Source organism: Microchirus variegatus (assembly GCF_963457635.1).
Source record: "Microchirus variegatus genome assembly, chromosome: 7".
In the NCBI taxonomy this organism is placed as follows: domain Eukaryota; kingdom Metazoa; phylum Chordata; class Actinopteri; order Pleuronectiformes; family Soleidae; genus Microchirus; species Microchirus variegatus.
Genome location: NC_139808.1, coordinates 3,164,133 through 3,183,821, shown reverse-complemented (window position 1 = coordinate 3,183,821; position 19,689 = coordinate 3,164,133). Strand labels below are relative to the sequence as shown.

The following is a 19,689-nucleotide window of genomic DNA, read 5'->3' as shown; positions in this document are numbered from 1 at the left end:
TAGCGTTAACGGTAGCGATGTGCGCGGCGTATGTGCGGGGCTTCTCTGCACTTTATTCTCTCCCCCCCCCACACACACACCTTTTAAGTCGCGTATTTCGGCTCCTCGCAGCGAGCCACCTCTTCGGCCGCTAAATGTTCATTTAAGCCGTTAAAACGAGCTTCCCGAGAAACTTTAGTTTAGCTTTTTTGTTTTGCCTCCTTTCGCTCCTGACGGTGTCGAGGATGTGACCTTCCCTGAGTTTCCCTAAAGCATGAAAGCCATCAATCGGTGAGCGCTGTCTACTTGATGATGGCCTAACAAGCATAGCTAAGTTAGCTGGCTGCTTGTCCCGAACGCGGCGGGGCTAGTTGTAGTTTAGTTACTGGGTAACTAACGTGTAATGAGGCGATAACTTTCTGTCGCGAGTGTTAAAAATTGCACCGAAACGTCGATTTGTCCCAGAAGAACCAGTTCATCGAGTTGTCAAGACTCGGGTGTTGCATGCTAGCCATGGGCTAAACGGGCTAGGTCTGTGAATGCACAGGAACAGATGTTATAAACTCTGGATAGAAATAATCAGCAGAAATGACAACGATAGCTGTGGCGAGAAGTAGAGCTTACAATAACAATATATATAATATATCAACGTAATAATGCATATTGCTAAGGAATTCAATAACGATGTTAACAAAGGTTTTTACATGGTGTTAAACACACTATTACACAAGTATTTTACCTCATTATGTTATGAAGTGTATTTTCTTTTTTGGTTCATAAAGATGTTGGAAACAGAAATAATCAGTAGAAATGACAACGATAGCTGTGGCGAGAAGTAGAGCTTACAATAACAATACATATATATATATATATAACATATCAACGTAATAATGCATATTGCTAAGGAATTCAATAACAATGTTAAAAACGTTTTTTTCTCATGTATAAATATGTTTTTACATGGTGTTAAACACACTATTACACAAGTATTTTACCTCATTATGTTATGAAGTGTTATTTTCTTTTTTGGTCCATAAAGATGTTGGGAAATCATCTTTTACTCGGCATCAAAAATCTTTCAAAATATATTTATTATTTTGATAATTACTAGTGCTGCGCAATAGGTTAACGCACGTCACGTTTCCACGACGACTGACCGAAAAAAGACGAGCGCGGCGTCGTGTTTTACGCGCCGCAACGCCGGAGTCTGGGCACCGTTTACCAGATCGCTCCGTTAGCTGCGTTATCGCCGTTAGCGCGCCTACATTCGAACTAGAGCGCTACAAATGCTACTACCCGTGCGTACCTGTGTACTGTGTGTGTGTGCCTCTGTTTTTAAAGTTTAGCGTTACTTTACAAACTCATTTAACAACCCGGATTCACGTAAACGTGACGTCGCATGCGTCTTTTTCCAGTCAGTCGTCGTGGAAACGCTAACGTTGACGCCGTTGCCGCATTAACGCATGACAGCGCTAATAATTACTGATATTGCCTCCCCCAAACTAGAGGACGATCATCCAGATTTTAGTCCCGATTTGGCCCCTCCGACAATCGTGGGTGCCTCCTTTCAGATTTGAATTTCAGATTAACTGTCCAGATTATTTTATTCCGTAGTGTGAGGGGGGTTAACGGACGCGATTTTAACATCTGACGTGTCAGATTATTCCCGATTTTGAAATGGTAAGCATTCAACGCATTTCATATATTTACGACTGACCCGATTGGGGCTGGAGCATAACCCAGGAAATGGATGTTGCGTACATTTGTTTAGAAAACGTTACTCGTACAAGCCGAGTTGATTCCGTCTTCTCGCACACACGACAGCTATTACCTGACGACGCTGACAGTCCACCTTCGTGTCTTGCATTCAAGTTCCCAAGTCACGTTAAAGTTTCCCTAGGAATTTCCTCCCTGAAATCATTTGATCAAACACCAGATGTGTGGTCCAGCGTCTTGACCGTATCAGTCTAGTCTGTGCTGCCTCAGCATTAAAACATTGAAAATCAGTTAACAAGTTTGTTTTGTCTGTGCTCTCCCACGTTTTTTTAAAATCCTCGAGTGTGACACAGGCTTAATTAGAACATTTTTATATCATAATACAGCTTTGGCCATATCCATCCGCCCTAGTGAGGAGATGGTGAACATGCGGATGCTAACAATAGTGCTGTTATAGCCTAGCTCAAACTCAAGGACTGGGGGCCAGATGTGGCCCGCCACATCATTTTATGTGGCCCGCCATGTCGAATGTCGACGTTTAAGGCGCGTGTTGACCATAAACTACATTTCCCGCAATGCATGGCGATTGTGTTAGCCGTGAAGTGACGGCATCCTGCCCCTAGTTTGCAGTGTATCATTGTATATGCATCATGCGACGAATGAAATTGAGATTTGAAATATCCACAAATGATCCCAAAATGTCCAGGAAGAGAAAGATTGATGCAGATGGAAGGCAGTTTCAAGAAAGATGGGAAGGCGAATACATGTTTGTGTTCTAGTCTGCATTTTGACACCGAACAAGGAGCCAAGTATGCCAAAGTTAGCCTGCAAGAAAAACAACAACTTGTCAAAGAATTAAAAGGCAAACTGCAATCGCAGCAGAATGTGTTCATAAAAGTCATAACCTAAAAACCATGCGGCAGTGAAAGCTAGCTTTATTATGGCTGAAGAAATCACTCGTGCTTCAAAGGCTTATTCTATCTTACAGACACATCTGGCCCTTTAAGGGCAACCATTATTCTGATCGGGGCCCTCAGTGAAAATGAGTGACGCCCCTGGCCTAGCTGTATAACATTAACGTCTCTATGCTTCAGATATTAAAACCTTTTAAATAATGCCACTAAATTGTCATGTCCTAAACTCTCTAAAACATTCACAGTGAATTATTAACAGCATCAAACACGCCTGGGGTTAAAGGGATGTTCCAACATTTGAGTCCTGCACTTTGAAAGACTTCTGTCACACTTTCATCTGCTAAATATGTTTCCAGAACCATTGGATCATGTGGTTGATTAAACTGAGACAAATTAAAAAAATTGCGAAAATGAATCCGTTATAAACAAAAGCATGTACAGTAGCTCTGGCCTTCATCTTTTTTTTTTTTTTTTTTTTTTTAAAGTTTTGTAACATCTTTGACATGCAGTATCCTGATTTCTAACAAAATCTATGTTTCCATTCACTGCTGTTAAGCAATTATAGTTCACTGCTAAACAGTACGTGGCACCAAATTGCATAATAGAATAAAAATACCAAGCAAAATCAAAACCTCATACTGGGCTTGTTCGTTGCTGCTTCCCATCTATCGCTGTCGTAATGTTTTGCCTCTCGCAAGTTGAGGAATGTTGTGTTTTCCTCATCAGTCCACACACACTGTACCTCCTCTCGTACATTGTATCTGCCAGTTTTCTAGTGCGGGGGGAAATGTGTCGAGTCATTTTATTTCGAGAAGTGCCGTTCTTTATTCCTTAAATCTGCTTTGATTGCACTTCACAACTTTTAAACCTCCCTCAAAACATTTGTTAGAGAGTTTTTTTTTATTGTGGAAATTGAAAATGCAGTGTTATTACATACATCAACAAATATAGATACCGTTATATAAAGTCTGAACTGTATATGACATATGGTAGACGTCAACTGACTCATGAGTTATAGTTCCTTGCGGTTTTTATTTCTAATTTTTTGGCAGCTTGTTGATGAATGACTTTTGTTATTTCTAATAGTTTTCTGTCAATCCCACAAACGGAGAAAAGGCTCTAGGTTTAAGACATAATCTGTTTATACTTCGTCAAGCATGGAAGACGTTAATCTCACCTGTCTTGTTTGCCTCATTTTAATATCAAACATCCTCTTTGTTATTCAGCCAAGCGTTTGTGAAGGCGATGGCTCATTAATTGCTGGATATATATACAAAGTTAATTATTTTCTTCACTCCTTTTGGATTCGTGTTGTGCTGCTGTAGATCAAGTAGAATGCGTCTTACCCTGTTGGTCAGATGACTGACCTGGAGTATGTTTGTCACTGGTGTGAATTAGGCCTTGTAGGCAGGGTCAGATGACCTTGTTGACACACTTCTATTATGAACCTTTGCCAGAGAACCCTTTTAAGTCAGACATGGAGCTGAAAAAAAAAATCCAAATAATGAAAGGGTTGCCATCACTTGAGACTTTATCTCATCAATTATTTTAGTAATTTATTGATGCGTGATGCAAGTTCACATTTCACACACAATTTGTGCTTCAGGATTCAAAAAATGTAAGATTAGGTTATTTTACGGGCCTCCGTATCTACTGAACGTTTTCCAGATTGCACTTTTAATTTCCTCAGAATGGTTTCTAAAGGTGCTGTTATACTCCATTACCTAAGCCAATTTGCTCACTGCTATTAACTTGGAATAGATATCCAAACCCCTGCATTTGGTCAATTGTATTTTTGTTTTTTTTTAATGCTTTGTTCTGTGAATTCCTCGCAAGCATTGTCAAAAATATTATTGGCAAGTGATTTTATAACGTGATACAATGCCTGATATGTGACGCGCGTGTGTTTGCTTTTGCAGCAAGAAGAAAGCTGCTGGAGAGAGCCAGACAGGCTGGTTTGGGCGGATTTAAGAAAACGAGTGGAAGTGGAAACAAACCTACTGTCAAAGAGATGTGGGATGGGGAGGAAGGTAAATTGACTTAATTTCCAGAGTAAGAGTTTGTGTAAATGAACGCAGTCACAAGCACTCTTCAGTCAAATGTGTGCTAAGTGCTAAGCATAATTTGCTATTTATGCTTATTTGTTTACAGGCCTGAAGGAGGAGGAGGAGGAGGAGGAGAGGCCGTCGGCCTTAGGGACCTTGCAGGAACTTCAGGAAACCCATCCCATGGGAAGCACTGACCACAAAGATGTGCAAGATATGTCAACAGCATTGATGGACCGGAATAATGGGGAGGAGGAGGAGGAAGAAGAGGAGGTGGAAGAAGATGAAGAAGAGGAGGAGGATGCTGCTGATCTGATGGATCTAACTGAAGTTCAGCAGCATTCGGTAGCAGTTGATTCCGTGCACAATAAGCCGTCTGGCCTGTTGGTGACCTCTGGTAAAGAAAGCCATAAAAGTTCAGAGCAAAAGTTAGAGTCCTCTTCTCTTAGAGGACAGGAACCAGAGGCCGATCCGGATCTGGACATTGACCTTGACCCCGATGGTGACCTCGAAAGTGATCCACACGGAGAGTCATATCCCTGTAAGCATTGTGAGCGCCACTTCACCACCAGGCAGGGTCTGGAGCGTCACATACACATTCATGCCATCACTAACCAGCAATCGCAATTGTTTAAGTGCAGGTACTGTAGTAAATCCTTTGGCTCTCAAGTGGGGAGGCGGCGGCACGAGAGAAGACACGAGAACGGACATAAGAAAAGGCCTGGCTCTCTCGCTGGAACCGCGGGTCTACTTAGTCCCGTGTTGCAGACTGACGGCTCAAGTCCCGACTGCACCAGCCCAACCAGTCAGTTCATTGCTATAGGGTCCCAGTTTACCGGAGGAAATCTGCACAACTCTGAGATGCAGAGGAAGGAGCTGGGGCCCCATGGCGACCAACCCTTTACATTGGATGATAACGGCGAGTCAAAGGAACTCCATCCTTGCAAATATTGCAGCAAAGCATTTGGCACGCACACCAACATGCGGCGACACCAGCGTAGAATACACGAACGGCACTTGTTACCAAAGGGGGTTCGCAGGAAAGGAATGCTGCTGCAGGAGGCATCGACGCAGCAGCAGCAACAGCAGCAGCAGCGGCAGCAGCCCGACGAGTCCCTCAACACCAGCCCTCCACTTGTCTACAAGCCAAGTGCAGACACGGAAGATGAGGCAGACAGGGACGACTACACAGTCGATATATCCAAAAACATCTCTGAGAATCTGAGCTTCTACATCGACGGCAAGATCGTGTCCACCAGTACAGTGAGCACCTGTGAGGTCATAGAGGTGGACTCCAGAGCGGCAACTTTGTTTGGTCTGGACACGGTCATCATCAGCCCCAGTCAGATCGGTCAGCCGCTGAAGTTGGAGGGCAGAATGAGCGCAGTAAAGCACGTCTCTAACGTCGGCCAGCCAGCAGCGAAGAGGAGAACGTCTACGCCTCCATTTATTCCCAGCCTTAAAGTGGAGACTGAATCAGCACCTTTCACAGCCTCGTCGGCATCCTCATCTTCCTCCACATCTTCCTCGTCCAACCTGCTAGTGGGAGGACTGTTCCAACAAGCCACAGACTCGTCCGCACTTCTTAGAGAGAAAACCGTTTATCTATCACCCAAACTTAAACAGCTCCTTCAGACACAAGACATTCAGAAATCAACCATTGCTGTGTTAACAGAAAGCCATAGACTGGCCTCCCCGCTGTCAGTCACCCAGATACCAGGGTCTTCAGGCAGGTTTAAAAGGAGAACATCTTCTCCCCCGTCCTCTCCACAGCTCAGTCCTGCCTACAAAACTGAGAGCTGTAAAGCTGAGTTGGCAAGCCCGCACGCCCTGAAGGTGCCAAAGCTGGAGAGCCTCAGCATGCCACTTCCTGGGAGCATACTGGACAAAGATGACGGAGACACCCCGAGTCCTTCTGGAAATAATAGTAATATACACAGCCCACTCTCTTCGGGTAGCGGTGGAAATGCCTGTAATCAACAGCCCTTGGATCTGTCAAACTCAGTCATTCGTAAAAGCGACAACTTAAACAAGGTGCTTGGGGATTCTGCTCTGGATTTAAGCTTGACACGTAAGGGCAGTGCTGAGCCTGAGTTTAAGGGAAATCCAGCTCCACAGCCGCTGATAAAAAAGAGAAAGCCTAACACTAGCATGCTCGAAAAGGTGCTGATGAATGAATATGTAGGCCTGACTTTGCCTGGAGAGGAGGGCCCCTCTGTCCTAGCAAACCTAACTTCCTTCCATTCTCGCTCTCCAACTGTTGCACCAGAGTCTGCCCACCCCTCTCCGCCCTCTCTGACCCCCGTCCCCATGAACCCACCTTCACCTGGTGCTTCCAGCTTGACTTCGCCGACGCCGCCTCCCCCTGTATTACCTACCATACCTTCTCCACCAGCAATGCCTAGCTCTCCTCTGTCTCCGCCTTCTGATTGTTCTGCGCTCCGACCTCTTCCCGTCCTCTCGCCGGAAATGTCTCCAAGATCAGTTGAAGACGAGTCGGAGTCGGAAGAAATTTTGCCGGCTGAAGAAAGCAACTGCGAGGAAGAGGACTCTGTCGCCGAGCCGTTGGATTCCATGAGCACTCCAATTAAAGAACACCTTAATCGATCGACACCGAGTCCTCTTGAACCAGCATCAGTCGGTCTGCACACTACAGAAGACGTGGAGAACAGCCTCCTCAATGGCAATTCAAACCTAGACACTGACTCTTGTGAAATGGAAATGTCTTTAAAACCTGACTCTGCTGCTTCTCTCTCACCTCACCCAGAATCCCCCTCTTCCTCACACTCGCCTCCCGTATCAGACGATCCATCCCCGGCACGGTCCCTTCATCAGATACAGATAAAAGAAGAGCCAGAGCACTGCGATGACGAGTTGCCAGTTTCGAATCATGCACCTCAGAATGGTGTTGAAACTCCATCTCAGCCGGCTGCTCTCGATAATCCAACCGATAAAGTATCCGAGACTGAGGAAGTCGACTCTGCATACTGCAAGACCTTTGTGTGTAATGTCTGCGAGGAGCCGTTTAACTCCATCAAAGAGCTCAGCGGACATATCACAGTTCACGCCGTAGATTGGCCCTTCAAGTGTGAATTCTGCGTGCAGCTGTTTGAGGACGCCTCCGCCCTGCTGGCTCACCGGACAACACTACACGGAGTGGGCCGGATCTTTGTGTGCTCGGCATGTTCCAAAGAGTTCGCCTTTCTCTGTAATCTCCAGCAGCACCAGAACGACCTACATCCAAACGAGGTGTGTTCAAACACGACTGTGGAGAACGGCAAGCTCAGGCCGCAGAACTACACGGATCCGTCCAGAGCCAAAGTGGAAAGCAGCCCGTCGACACCAGCACCAGAGATTACTAATGAACCCACGCCACCCGCTGACAGTGATTTAGTGAAAGAGGAACCTGATGTTAATGGTAATCATGCAGAGGATGGAGCAGAGGACCCCAATGAGGAGCTATACACTACAATAAAGATCATGGCTTCAGGAGGAGGGAAGCCTAAAGGCCCAGATGTCCGCCTTGGCATTAATCAACACTACCCCAGTTATAAACCACCGCCTTTTCCCTATCACAGTCGTTCACATGCTGGCTCAGTTGCCTCGGCGACTAACTTCACCACCCACAATATACCGCAGACTTTCACCACTGCTATCCGCTGCACCAAGTGCGGCAACAGCTTTGACAACATGCCCGAACTGCACAAGCACATATTGGCCTGCGCCAACGCGAGCGACAAGAAGCGTTACACTCCCAAGAAGAATCCCATCCCCCTCCAGCAAATAGTAAAGAGCCCGAATGGAGTCGCGTCGCCCACAGCAGCTACTGTGGGCCAGAGTGCTTTCCGAAGAATGGGTCAGCCAAAGAGACTTAACTTTAACCAAGATACTGGCAAAACAAAAATGAGTGCCCTCAGTAAGAAGAAAAACCAGCTGATCCAGAAGGCAATCTCTCAGAGAAATAAAGCTGCCACTACTGCAAAGAAAGTCACAGTTAAAACCGAAGAAGGGCTGCCCTCTAACGTGTGTCCGCACTGTGGCCGAGAGTTTACTTATCCCGCGAGTCTCGGTAAACACATGGTTTTCAGCTGTCCCAAGAAACCCGTTGTGAAAAAGGGCAAAAAAGGTCTGGCAGAGGTGAAAAAAGAGGCAGCGCCTGGGGTCGATAAAAGCATGAGTCTGAGGAAGAAAGCTTCGGAAAGTGAATTGCAGCAGACAAAACCCGAACCGAAACTCCTGGGGAAGACCAGAGCTCGAAGCTCTGGCGCAACAAAACCTGGATCCGCCCAGGCAAAGAAAGGCAAACCCGCTGCTACTCTGGGCAAACTAAAAAGGCCCGCGCCGTTCCCAACCCCCGTTTCTGCTAACAAAAAAACAAAGAAGGGCCAAGTTCAGTCTCTACCTCCCACCCTGCCCGTCCTGGACACACCCGGTGACACGGCACAACAGCAACAGCAGCAGCAGCAGCAGCAGCAGCCAGCCATGAGAATGCAGCGCGCTGATAAAGAAGCAGTGCCCAAGAGATTGGCGGACGCCAAATCTCCACCGACACCAAAACCACAACAGCCGAAGAAAGAGGAACGTTTCTCGCTGCGATCGCGGGAGAGAGTGGGCGGTCCGGTGACCCGGAGCTTACAGATGTCCGGTGCTGCTCCACCTGCTGAAGTTAAAACTGAGGAGCCACCAACTCAAGAGCCAAAAGAGACTCAGGTGAGAGTTTGATTTTGTGTGTTTGTGTTGTATTTTGTAACAATATCCTGATGATGACTTTTAAACACTAATAACATTTTGATATCAGTTCATGGTATTTTTTGCTGTTTTTTGGCACATTGAGACAAGGACTCAAATATTTTATTGTAAATATGTTTTATACTGTTTATTCAACCTTCTAATTTAACGCCAACATCAAAATCTGTTGCTCACGTACAATTGCAGCAGTTTTTTTTACCCTAAAACTATTTCCATTTTTTTTCCATTTGATTCTCTTCATTTTAAATAGTTAATACACAATTTTAACATGCAGTAAATTGCAAAGAACTGCCACATATTAGAAAATTCTGAATAAACTAAAAAAATCACTTATTTGGATTTTTTGGGCATTTTTATAAGGACATTTTGAGCCTGAGGTGTTAAGGGGTTAAAAGTTAATGCCAATATTTATGGCAAAAATAGTTGACTTACATAGGGTGAAAGGCGGGATCCGCCCTAGACAGGTCACTAGTAGTGATGGGGCCGATCCGATCCAGTATCTAGTAATTCACAGATGGGAAATTACCGATTCAACTGTAGAGATATCCGATCCGTGTGTGTGCTGAAATGTCTCCACAAGTGATTCCCTGACTGCAAAAAGTGGAATGGATTTCCTGACTGAGGCGTGTCTCAATGAGACGCGGAGTAATGATGCACGCCTCCGTTAGGGAAATCCATTCCACAGTTTACAGCCAGCTATCAGGCGAGCATTATAGCATTATTATATTAAGAGAACAGTACTGACAGCGGCATTAAAAACAATGAAAATCAAACCCCTCCAAGCCACGGTTTACCTTAGCCGGTATACGCCAGCTTTAGGCCGACAAAAAATTGTCAGCGGCCAAAATGTCTAGTGTAAAAATGCCAAATAAGAGTGAGAAATTGCATGCAAACTTGTTCCGACTGGGTCTCAAACCCGGGTCCTTTTTGGTGTTTCGGCAACAACGCTAACACATCTTACACAATACGACTTACAGTGAGATGACCGATCCACCGACAAAACCAGTGGCTCATCTTTTGTGTTTTCTATGTGTTTTCAGGAGGTGCTGACAAAGTGAGCCATTTGAACACTGTTGAGCTGGTTCTGTGACACGGTGGCTCACCTCTCTACCAAGACACTGACAGCACTGAGGCCGATGTTTTTTTTTTTTTTTTTTCGTCGGTGGATTCGTTCACTCGCAAACCCGTGAAGTTTTGCTCAACTCAACTGCCTTTTGCTGGATTTAAGGAGCAAAACTCTCTTTATCTTCCGTCTAATCATCTGAGCCTCGATTTTTAGCCAGCCTTGCAAAAAAAAAAAAAAAAAAAGTCAAAAAATGGAAAAAGAAACTGTAAATTTCATTGAGTTAATATATACAATATTGTGTCATAACTTGACCCAAAACAGTAACATTAGGGCTCCGTTATCTTGGAAAACTGATATATTGCAAACGGCAATCATGTATCAGTTAGTGTAAGAGATACTTATAATGTTAATTCTTTACTTCTTTATTTTTTTCTTCCCCCTCTTCCCTTCTGTTTGGATTTGTGGACATGTTCACAGTCTCTTAATGCATGTGCTGAATAGCGTGTAAACTTAGATTAAGCCAATTTCCTTGTCTCACGATGGGCACCTACTTCAGTTTGTACATGATTTTGCAATGTTTTGATTTAAAAAAAAAAAAAAAAAAATCTGTAGTAATCATATTGTAGAATATATCTCAGTGTATTTTTGTTTGGGAAACAAAAATGAAAAATTGGCAGTCGTCGACTGCACAAATTGGTCCTCAGGAACACTGTATATGTGTGTGGTGAGTATGTGAATGGTTATGGTTGGATGTGCGGCCTGACAGATATTCCTTTGGTCTAAATCTCTAAAGTTTGTCTTTTTTTTTCTTTTTTTTAAACTTTTACTTTCCCTTTCTGTTGTTTTCCTTTTATTTGCCACTTGTAAAATAACGGGGGATTTATGTGTAAACTCCTTTTTTTTTTAAATAATATCCTTCTTGAAAAATCATTCTTTTGATATCACTCACACAACCCAGTGTTCTTACAGCACTTTAAAAAAAAAAAAACAACCTGCCAACATTTGTCGCTCGATAGGTAAAGATTGGCTTCATCCGTCGGTAAACAATGGAATGTAACCGGGGGGGGTCCTGTTGCACTTTGGCGACTTTGGCGCCAAATTGGTGCGAAAATGCTACTTAAACAATCTTTCCTGACAAATCTCGAAAAATTGGGTTGTCTCCTTGATCCGTGATAGTGACGCAGCGTTTATAGGCACGATGATGGCAGATCCTCGAGGAAATGTTGAGTGCTGCAGGTGTTCAGCGGAAAAAGCTGTTTCTCGTGTGTGTCGAGAGCCGTGCGACGCTGGCTGATTTTGTTTTTAGATTCTGATGGAAAAGTCATTTTTGTATATACGCTACCGTTCAAAAGTTTTGGGGGGTCACCTATACAATTCCGTTGGTGTTTTCCATTAAAAAGTCCCACTTTTATTCATCAAAAGAGTTGCAAAATGAATAAAAAATATAGTCAAGACATTGACGGGATTAGAAATAATGATCTTTATTCAAAATAATAACCAGCAAAACTGTTTTCAGCTGTGCTAACATCATTGCACAAGGGTTTTCAAGGGTTTTCTAATCATCCAATAGTCTTCTAACGCGATTAGCAAATGTACCATCAGAACACTGGGAATGGGCCTCACCTATGTACATATTCCATTAAAAACCAGACGTTTGCAGCTAGAATAGTCGTTTACCACATTAACGATGTATAGAGTGTATTTCTGATTCATTTAATGTTATATTCATTGAAAAAAAGTGATTTTCCTTCAAAAATAAGGACATTTCTAAGTGACCCCAAAGTTTTGAACGGTAGTGTATGCATATGTGTATATATATATATATATATATATATATATATATACATGATGAAAATGTCCCCCCACCATTAAAAAGCGTATGTTTTAGTTAAGTCCCTCCCATCGCTAAGCCCCACCTTTTCCCTCCTGGACTATGTTCATTGTAGCACACACACACACACACACACACACACACACACACAGGCAGTGCTTTAATGCTTGTAGCATGTTGTGGCTAAAGTCATTTGAAACGACGATGATTTGAAGCTAATTTATTTTTCCAAGAGAGAACATTTTTTTCCCCCGATGTTTTGCCTTTTATGCATCAATAATTGTGTATCTAAGGACGAACAAAGACCCGAAATTCCAAATGACCTCAAGTAAGACATCACTGTAATTGACACAATAAAAGAAAAAAAAAAGGTTTTTTTTCAAATTTGTGTTGAGCTTTTTGTTGATGTTATTTGTTTGTTTTGCTTATAGGATTCACTCAACTCCCCCGTCCCCCCCCTCCCCCCCTTCTGCAAGACGTGAGTATAAACGGAGACACTAAAGTGGTTCATGGTGCTCGGTTATTGAAGACTTGTTTGCATTTATTAGATATATATATACTTTACAGTAATGGGGATTTTCAACACACAGAAAAAAAAAAATCCAACATTACATTGAGGAAATTGGAGAATGTGATTAACCGCACTCACAAAATGGGCTCTCACTCCTTCGCAGACCACTTAATACCCCAGGACTCTTTCTTTAAAAAAAAAATAAAATAAATGTAATAGATGTCCCTGCCATTGCATTTGTAATAAAGATTTCCAGATTACATTTGCCAATTGCTTTCCTGTACTTAACACCGTGTGTCAGGGACCTACAGGCAGTAAAAGAGAAATCTATTTTTGGTCAGGAGTTTGATCGAAAGGTGTTCCTAAACGTAAATCGAGTCTAAATAAGTCGATGCTTTCTCGCTCTTACAGGGCAGTGACGGCCACCATCGCCTCTGAAGCTGCTGCACCGTCTCCATCTATATTTGGAGCACAGTGCACTTGACACAAAATTTAAAGGTCCCATAAAATGCAAAATCAACTTTTTTAATCGCGTAAATCCTTATATTTGGGACTCTGGAGGCCCTGTGAGTCGGCAAAGTGTTGGGAAAAAAAAAGATGACTCGCTCGTGTTTTTGTGGTCCTCCTCAGTCTAAGTACAGGAGATGAAACGCGCGATGTTGACTTGGGACGTCACAATGCGCTAAATTCCTGGAATTGTTGTCTCGCGGAGCTCCGCTTTGTCCGTAAAACGGGCGAGGGCAACGGCATCCGAAGACCGGAAGTCCGCGAAAAGTTCTATTCTTGGCTCCACAGTGCAGCACAGAGTTCTACACAAACTTTCAGCCTCAGAGGATTTATCTGTCCAGTGGATGCATTGATGGCAATGTGCCTGCTAGAGCCTGCAAATGATCACTTTTCCAAATGCTAACCGCCGTTAGCTCTCAGTAGCTGCTGTCGCTGATGTCATTTCCTGTCCCTTAAGTTTCGTTTTTACTTTTTCTTTTAAGGTGGACTTAAAGAGATGCTAATAAACCGAGCGTTCTGAACAGGGCTGTTTTGGCAGGGTGGTTAAACTGCTGTGGTGCTTCATCCTTGAGGTATTTTTGACCAAAGCATGTCATAGACATGTTCATTAGGACACCAGGGAACTAGTTTAACTTGCAGAAATAGGGTATAATAATTTAATTAAAGTAAATTTTAAACAACTTGAATCATTCCTTGTGTAGAGAGTTGTGTATATGCAGTTGTGAAACACTCCCATATTTATATTCATTGGTTTTCTACACATCTAACGCGTCTTACGCTGCTTTTATGTTCGTTCTTTACGCGACCACTCACGGTTTAGTCTCTGTAATATTGCACTCGTAAATCGCCGGGATTAAGTTCGCAAACGCACTGGGAGAAACTAACTTGTTTATTAGTATTGGGCTCTGGATTCATTGTAATTGATTGTGCTACTGTTTTGTTCCACTGTAGGACAGAGTTATATATATATATATATATATATATATATTAAAAGAGATACCGCGGAAATGCATTTATGAATAGCAGGAAAAAATAACTTAAATATCTCATTTATCACGTACAGTAAAGTACGGCGAACACTGGAAAATGCAAAATCATTAACCTTATTTCCAGAGAATTGTTAGTAGGAGCAAGTGTTAATAATTGATTGCTCCACAGCTGCAGAGGATTTGTCCAAGATGTAGTTTTTTTATGATAATACGCTGCACACAAACCAGTGTGTAAACAAAAAAGACGACGTTTTGAATTATTTAACACTCAGCTCTCAAAATAAACCCCGTCGACAACAGAAAGGAGGACGCGTGTTATTAATCTGAACAGATTATCTACGTCGATATCATTGATGACTCGGCATAAATAATTCACGTGGCTTTTTGAGTGTAACGCGATCGCCACCCGGGCCACGATCGTGTAACGCAAACGCGTTCGCAAAATCCACAGGAACGTGACCTCTCTCGTGTGGATCGGATGCTGGCGTGACACACGTGGGGGGTTGTCACGGTGATGGATGGAGTAATGAATTTCAAACAATCTGTGTGTTGGGTTTGATCCACTGACTCGGCTTTTTCTCTATATGATGGGACAGGGGAGGTGATGTTATTGCCATGACGGTGCAGTTTATGGCTGGATGTGTTTTATGGCTCCTCCTGTTCTGTGTGTGTGTGTGTGTGTGTGTAGGGGTGTGGATTTTAGACGAGTGCTGCACTGTACTCTTTCTGTCAGAGTGAAATATCACTGCACTCTCTCTTGATTGCTGTGCACGGCGCTTCAGCTCTATTCATAAAAAAAAAAAACGCAGTTCCACGCAGCTCTGTTCTCTGTGCTGGGCGTGACCACAGAGAGAGAGAGAGAGACTGGTGCTCGATGACATCACACTGTCATCTGTGAATAAATGCTATGCTAACTATATCACATGCGTATAACGCACACGAGACCGGTCATGTGATTGATCTCAGGAGAACTCAGTGTTGCTGTTAAATTGGACCGTGTTTAACAGATGTTTGTGTTTCTAATAATCACGTCTCCGGTGAAGTCGAGCTCGATCAAGATTTGTTTTTAAAGGTGCATTATGTAATAAATCTAAATCAACTGGCCGTAAAATCCTCCTAATATGTAAAGTCATTTGAAACGACGATGATTTGAAGCTAATTTATTTTTCCAAGAGAGAACATTTTTTTCCCCCGATGTTTTGCCTTTTATGCATCAATAATTGTGTATCCAAGGACGAACAAAGACCCGAAATTCCAAATGACCTCAAGTAAGACATCACTGTAATTGACACAATAAAAGAAAAAAAAAAGTTTTTTTTTCAAATTTGTGTTAAGCTTTGTTGATGTTATTTGTTTGTTTTGCTTATAGGATTCACTCAGCTTCCGTCCCCCCCCTCCCCCCCCTTCTGCAAGACGTGAGTATAAACGGAGACACTAAAGTGGTTCATGGTGCTCGGTTATTGAAGACTGTTTGCATTTATTAGATATATATATACTTTACAGTAATGGGGATTTTCAACACAGAAAAAAAAAATCCAACATTACATTGAGGAAATGGAGAATGTGATTAACCGCACTCACAAAATCTCAACTGGCCGTAAAATCCTCCTTATATGTCACAGAGACTCAGGAATAATGTTCATATAAACAATCTGAACTCACCAACAACAACAGTACTGACAAAATATTTGCATTCAAAAATTTGCAGACTGCAAATCATGTTTATGTTTTGAAATCATGTTTTGGCGTCATGTGGCGCCACCTACCGCTGTCTACCAATCACTGCAGTCAGTAAAGTCTCAGCTGCCGAGCAACCACGGGTTGCCAGTTGTGTCAGAAAACGAAACTTAAAGGTGAAGTAAGTAGTTTATAGTGCTCTAGAGGAGAGGCTGAAATTTACAAAGTCTGCTCACCCCCTCCCTTCCCTGAGCGCTACGGTGTCCGCAGCTGGTCAAACGTCGTCCTCGTCGTCTTTCTCCGTGTCAGCAGATGAGGTTCGTGAGGCGAGGGAGAGGGCGGAGCTACCGCGGCCGTAGCAGACGAAGCGGAGAGAGTGGAGGCGGGACTTCCTGCTACAAGTAAAGAGACGCTTGATTTGTTCTCTCGCGTTTGTCCTTACAGGCTCCGGTAGAAACATGGCGTCTCGCTGCTAACAGTGGCTATGCAACCGTGGCCCGCGACCATGTTATTTTACATGACTTTTTGAAACACTACGAAAATGAAACAAAAACTATTATACACAGACTAGACAATGCAGGAGCACATAATATGTATAAAAAAGTGGATTTTGGGTTATATAAACCCATAAATACTACACAGTGTCCCTTTAAAGGACCTCGGTATTTGGAATTTGAATGTAGTAACCGTTTTTGGCCACATTCTTACATATGGCACCTTTAATGATTGATGTGATTTTAATTGTGCAAAAAAAAAAGTGTAATTGACTTGAATTCAGTGTATTTATCTAATCACAGCATTTTTTGGGGGGATTTATTTATTTATTTTCTCCGTTTAAAGTGGTTATATTTTGATTTTTGTAGGTTTAAGTGCAGCTATTTACGTTAAATTTTGACTTGATGTAGAAAGATTTGTGAACTAATGCAATGTTTCCCACAGCCTTTTACCGATCTGTGCCGAAGGTGCACCCATGGTCATTTGCCGTGGGAAAAATACACAACTCCTTATATGGACATCCTGGGGGTTTGTGTTTATAGGTCACATATTCAGGCTTAAAAAATATGTTTTATTTCGTCTGCTTGTGCTGTTGAGTCAAAGTTATAATCACATGTTTAGCAGTGATATAAAGTAGCAATAATTTTGCAGAAGTCACAAAATTTGACCGTTTTTCTTTTCTTATTTAGTTCATAAAAAACGTGAACTTTGAACTGTGACATATTTCCAAATTCCATAAATTCGATCCGATTTTTAAACATTTTGAGTACTTTTTCTGCTCGCGTGTGTTTATATAGTTGGTGAACAGTCATTTTTTTTTCTTTTTCATCTGATTGTATAGGTTGTGCTGAAAAAAGAATATAAGACACTTTATAGTGCACATATACTGTTTTAACACAGTAATGGAAAAAAACAGCCAAAATGCTCTGTGTTCTAAGGGTTAAACAGATTATTTTAATTCTTAATGCTATATAATTTTTTTTTTTTTTTTACAATTTAAAAAAAATCTTTTGTCTCCTTTTATCCACTATTTGTCCAAAACTGTACCATTTTAATTCATGTATGTAACTAATTTCAGTTTATTGATCAGTCAACGTCATTGTTTCAGCCTCAGTGTTTACTGTGTTTCCATGTGTGTTATGTGATGCTAACACACGACAATATACGTACAACCCAAGAAAAAAAAAAAAAAAGAAGGAACAGGCTCTCTCTGCTTCTACTTCCTGTTCAAAGAGAATGACTTTAAAGCAGATGAAGGTGGAGGAAATGTATTCCTCTGGGCATTAAGTCTGTCAGACTTGAAAGTGAACTTACATCAAGTCTAGTGTGTGTGTGAAATCCTCGTGTTCAGCATATTCCAGATTTGGTCTGCGTTGCGATGCAACCGCACGCTGTTTCCCTGCTGCTGCCTCTGTCTTTTGATAAGACACACACTTACAGTTGTTTACTTTCATGTGCGGCTGAAAGGACATGGACATGGCTTCTCCTGCTCACGCCTGTTATCCTTTGACGCGAAGAAATCACTCGCCTTTTCCTCTCTGCTCCCGCTGTGGCCCGCTGAGCGTCCTGCTGTTTCCTTTCGCCGGCGGGGAGGATGTGATGCAAGGATGTCGAGCGACGCAGTCACCGCAGTCTCTGGTGTGTTCACCTCACACAGTGGTGGCTATGAGAGGAGGCTGCATGACAATGGTGAAGATTCTTTTTTTTTTTTTACTTTGAAGGAAATGAGCTGTCCACAGACATACAGATTTGGAGATTAGGTAAAGTGGACACTCTAAAATGACTGTAGGTGTATTAATAATGGATGTTTATTAATCTGTCCAGGATGGTACCCCACCTACATTGCCCTATGTCAGCTGTGGAGGATGACACGTTGGATGGAAATAAGCTGCAAACGCCACAGCCAATCAACCTCCTCCATCTAACCCTGTTCTCTGTATCCTCCTCTTCTCACGCCGACTAACTTCATGTCCTTTTTCCCACTACATCCATACATCTTCTCTTTGGTCTTCCTCTAGACCTTCTGACCTCATCTCCAAAACATCTAACGTGTGCTCTTCCTCCGACTAACTCATTCCTGATCCTATCCATCCTCGTCATCCTCCCAAAGAGAACCTCAACATCTTCATCTCCGCTACCTCCAGCTCTGCTTCCTGCCTTTTCCCTCAGTGCCACCGTCTCTAGACCAGGGGTCTCGATACGATATCACACATATACTTAATACTACTATTTATGTAGTATGTAATCGATTGGGGGGGGGGCGCATGTGGCCCCCTGCATGGCCCCTGCTCTAGACCATACAGCATCACTGGTCTCACCACTGTCTTATATACCTTTCCTTTCATTCTCTCTGATACTCTCCCCACTTTTCTCCACCCGTTCCAACCATCTTACCATTCATTTCATCCCTGAGACGTTTATTTATTCATCTAATGTAAAGTAGTTGTGAATCAAATGTTTCACCTCAGTTGCTGCACCACACAGAGAGGTTATCTTTTCATTTTAGTAGCAGCCAATTTCTTATTTTTTTTATGTAATCCTCTTTTAAGACTTTGCCTCTTGTACCAGACCAACTTTTCAATTTTTTTCATACACACTCGCACTGAGGGGAAGATAAAGCCCTCGAGTCTGTAAGAGTCTGTTTCCCAGCAGTGGCCTGAGCTTTAAGATGGATTGAGGGGATTTGCATGAGGTGGGGGTAAGAGATGTGAAAGGGAAACAGGAGAGTAATAGAGAGAGAGAGAGAGATGTTACTGCCAAGGCAGAGGAAAATGCTGTAGAGAGGAGGAGGAGGAGGAGGAGGAGGAGGAGGTGGAGGGAATAAGGGAGGGGAAGAAATCAGTGCACATCAGAAAACGCAACAGTCCTGCACTGTGCCCAGAGGACAGACACTGAGAGTGAAGAGAAGAGGGAGGATTGACTTTTACCTGCCTCTCACCCCATTTTTTTTTTACATTTTTTTTTTCTGTCCCTGTTCTTTTTCCTCTCCAGCTCAACCTCAGCCTGTCTGGAGCTGCATGACGACTGTCAGCCTGCACAGACAGAGCACAGCGATCAGAAAGCTGGCAACGGCCAAAATGTGCCTGCAGCTCTGAAACTCGCTTTATCCTCCGTCTCACCTGTGCACACACACACGCGCACACACACACACACACACACACACACCGACATGTCCTCACTCACACACTGAGAGAACTTTCCTTGCACGTG

The 19,689-nt window shown here is 43.0% G+C and overlaps 1 protein-coding gene across 1 annotated transcript in view; it reads left to right on the top strand.

Annotated features, from left to right (window-relative positions):
* Nucleotides 1–12,644, top strand: part of prdm2b (PR domain containing 2, with ZNF domain b) — a gene marked incomplete at its 5' end in the record, with an annotated part of 21,408 nt that extends 8,764 nt beyond the window's left edge. Inside the window, 3 exons of the mRNA XM_083892074.1 lie at nt 4,529–4,639; nt 4,761–9,364; nt 10,444–12,644. Of these exons, the coding sequence (XP_083748200.1) occupies nt 4,529–4,639; nt 4,761–9,364; nt 10,444–10,461 (4,733 nt within the window). The 3' untranslated portion in view covers nt 10,462–12,644. The remainder of the gene's footprint in view (nt 1–4,528; nt 4,640–4,760; nt 9,365–10,443) is intronic.
* Between the last annotated feature and the right edge of the window lie 7,045 nt (nt 12,645–19,689).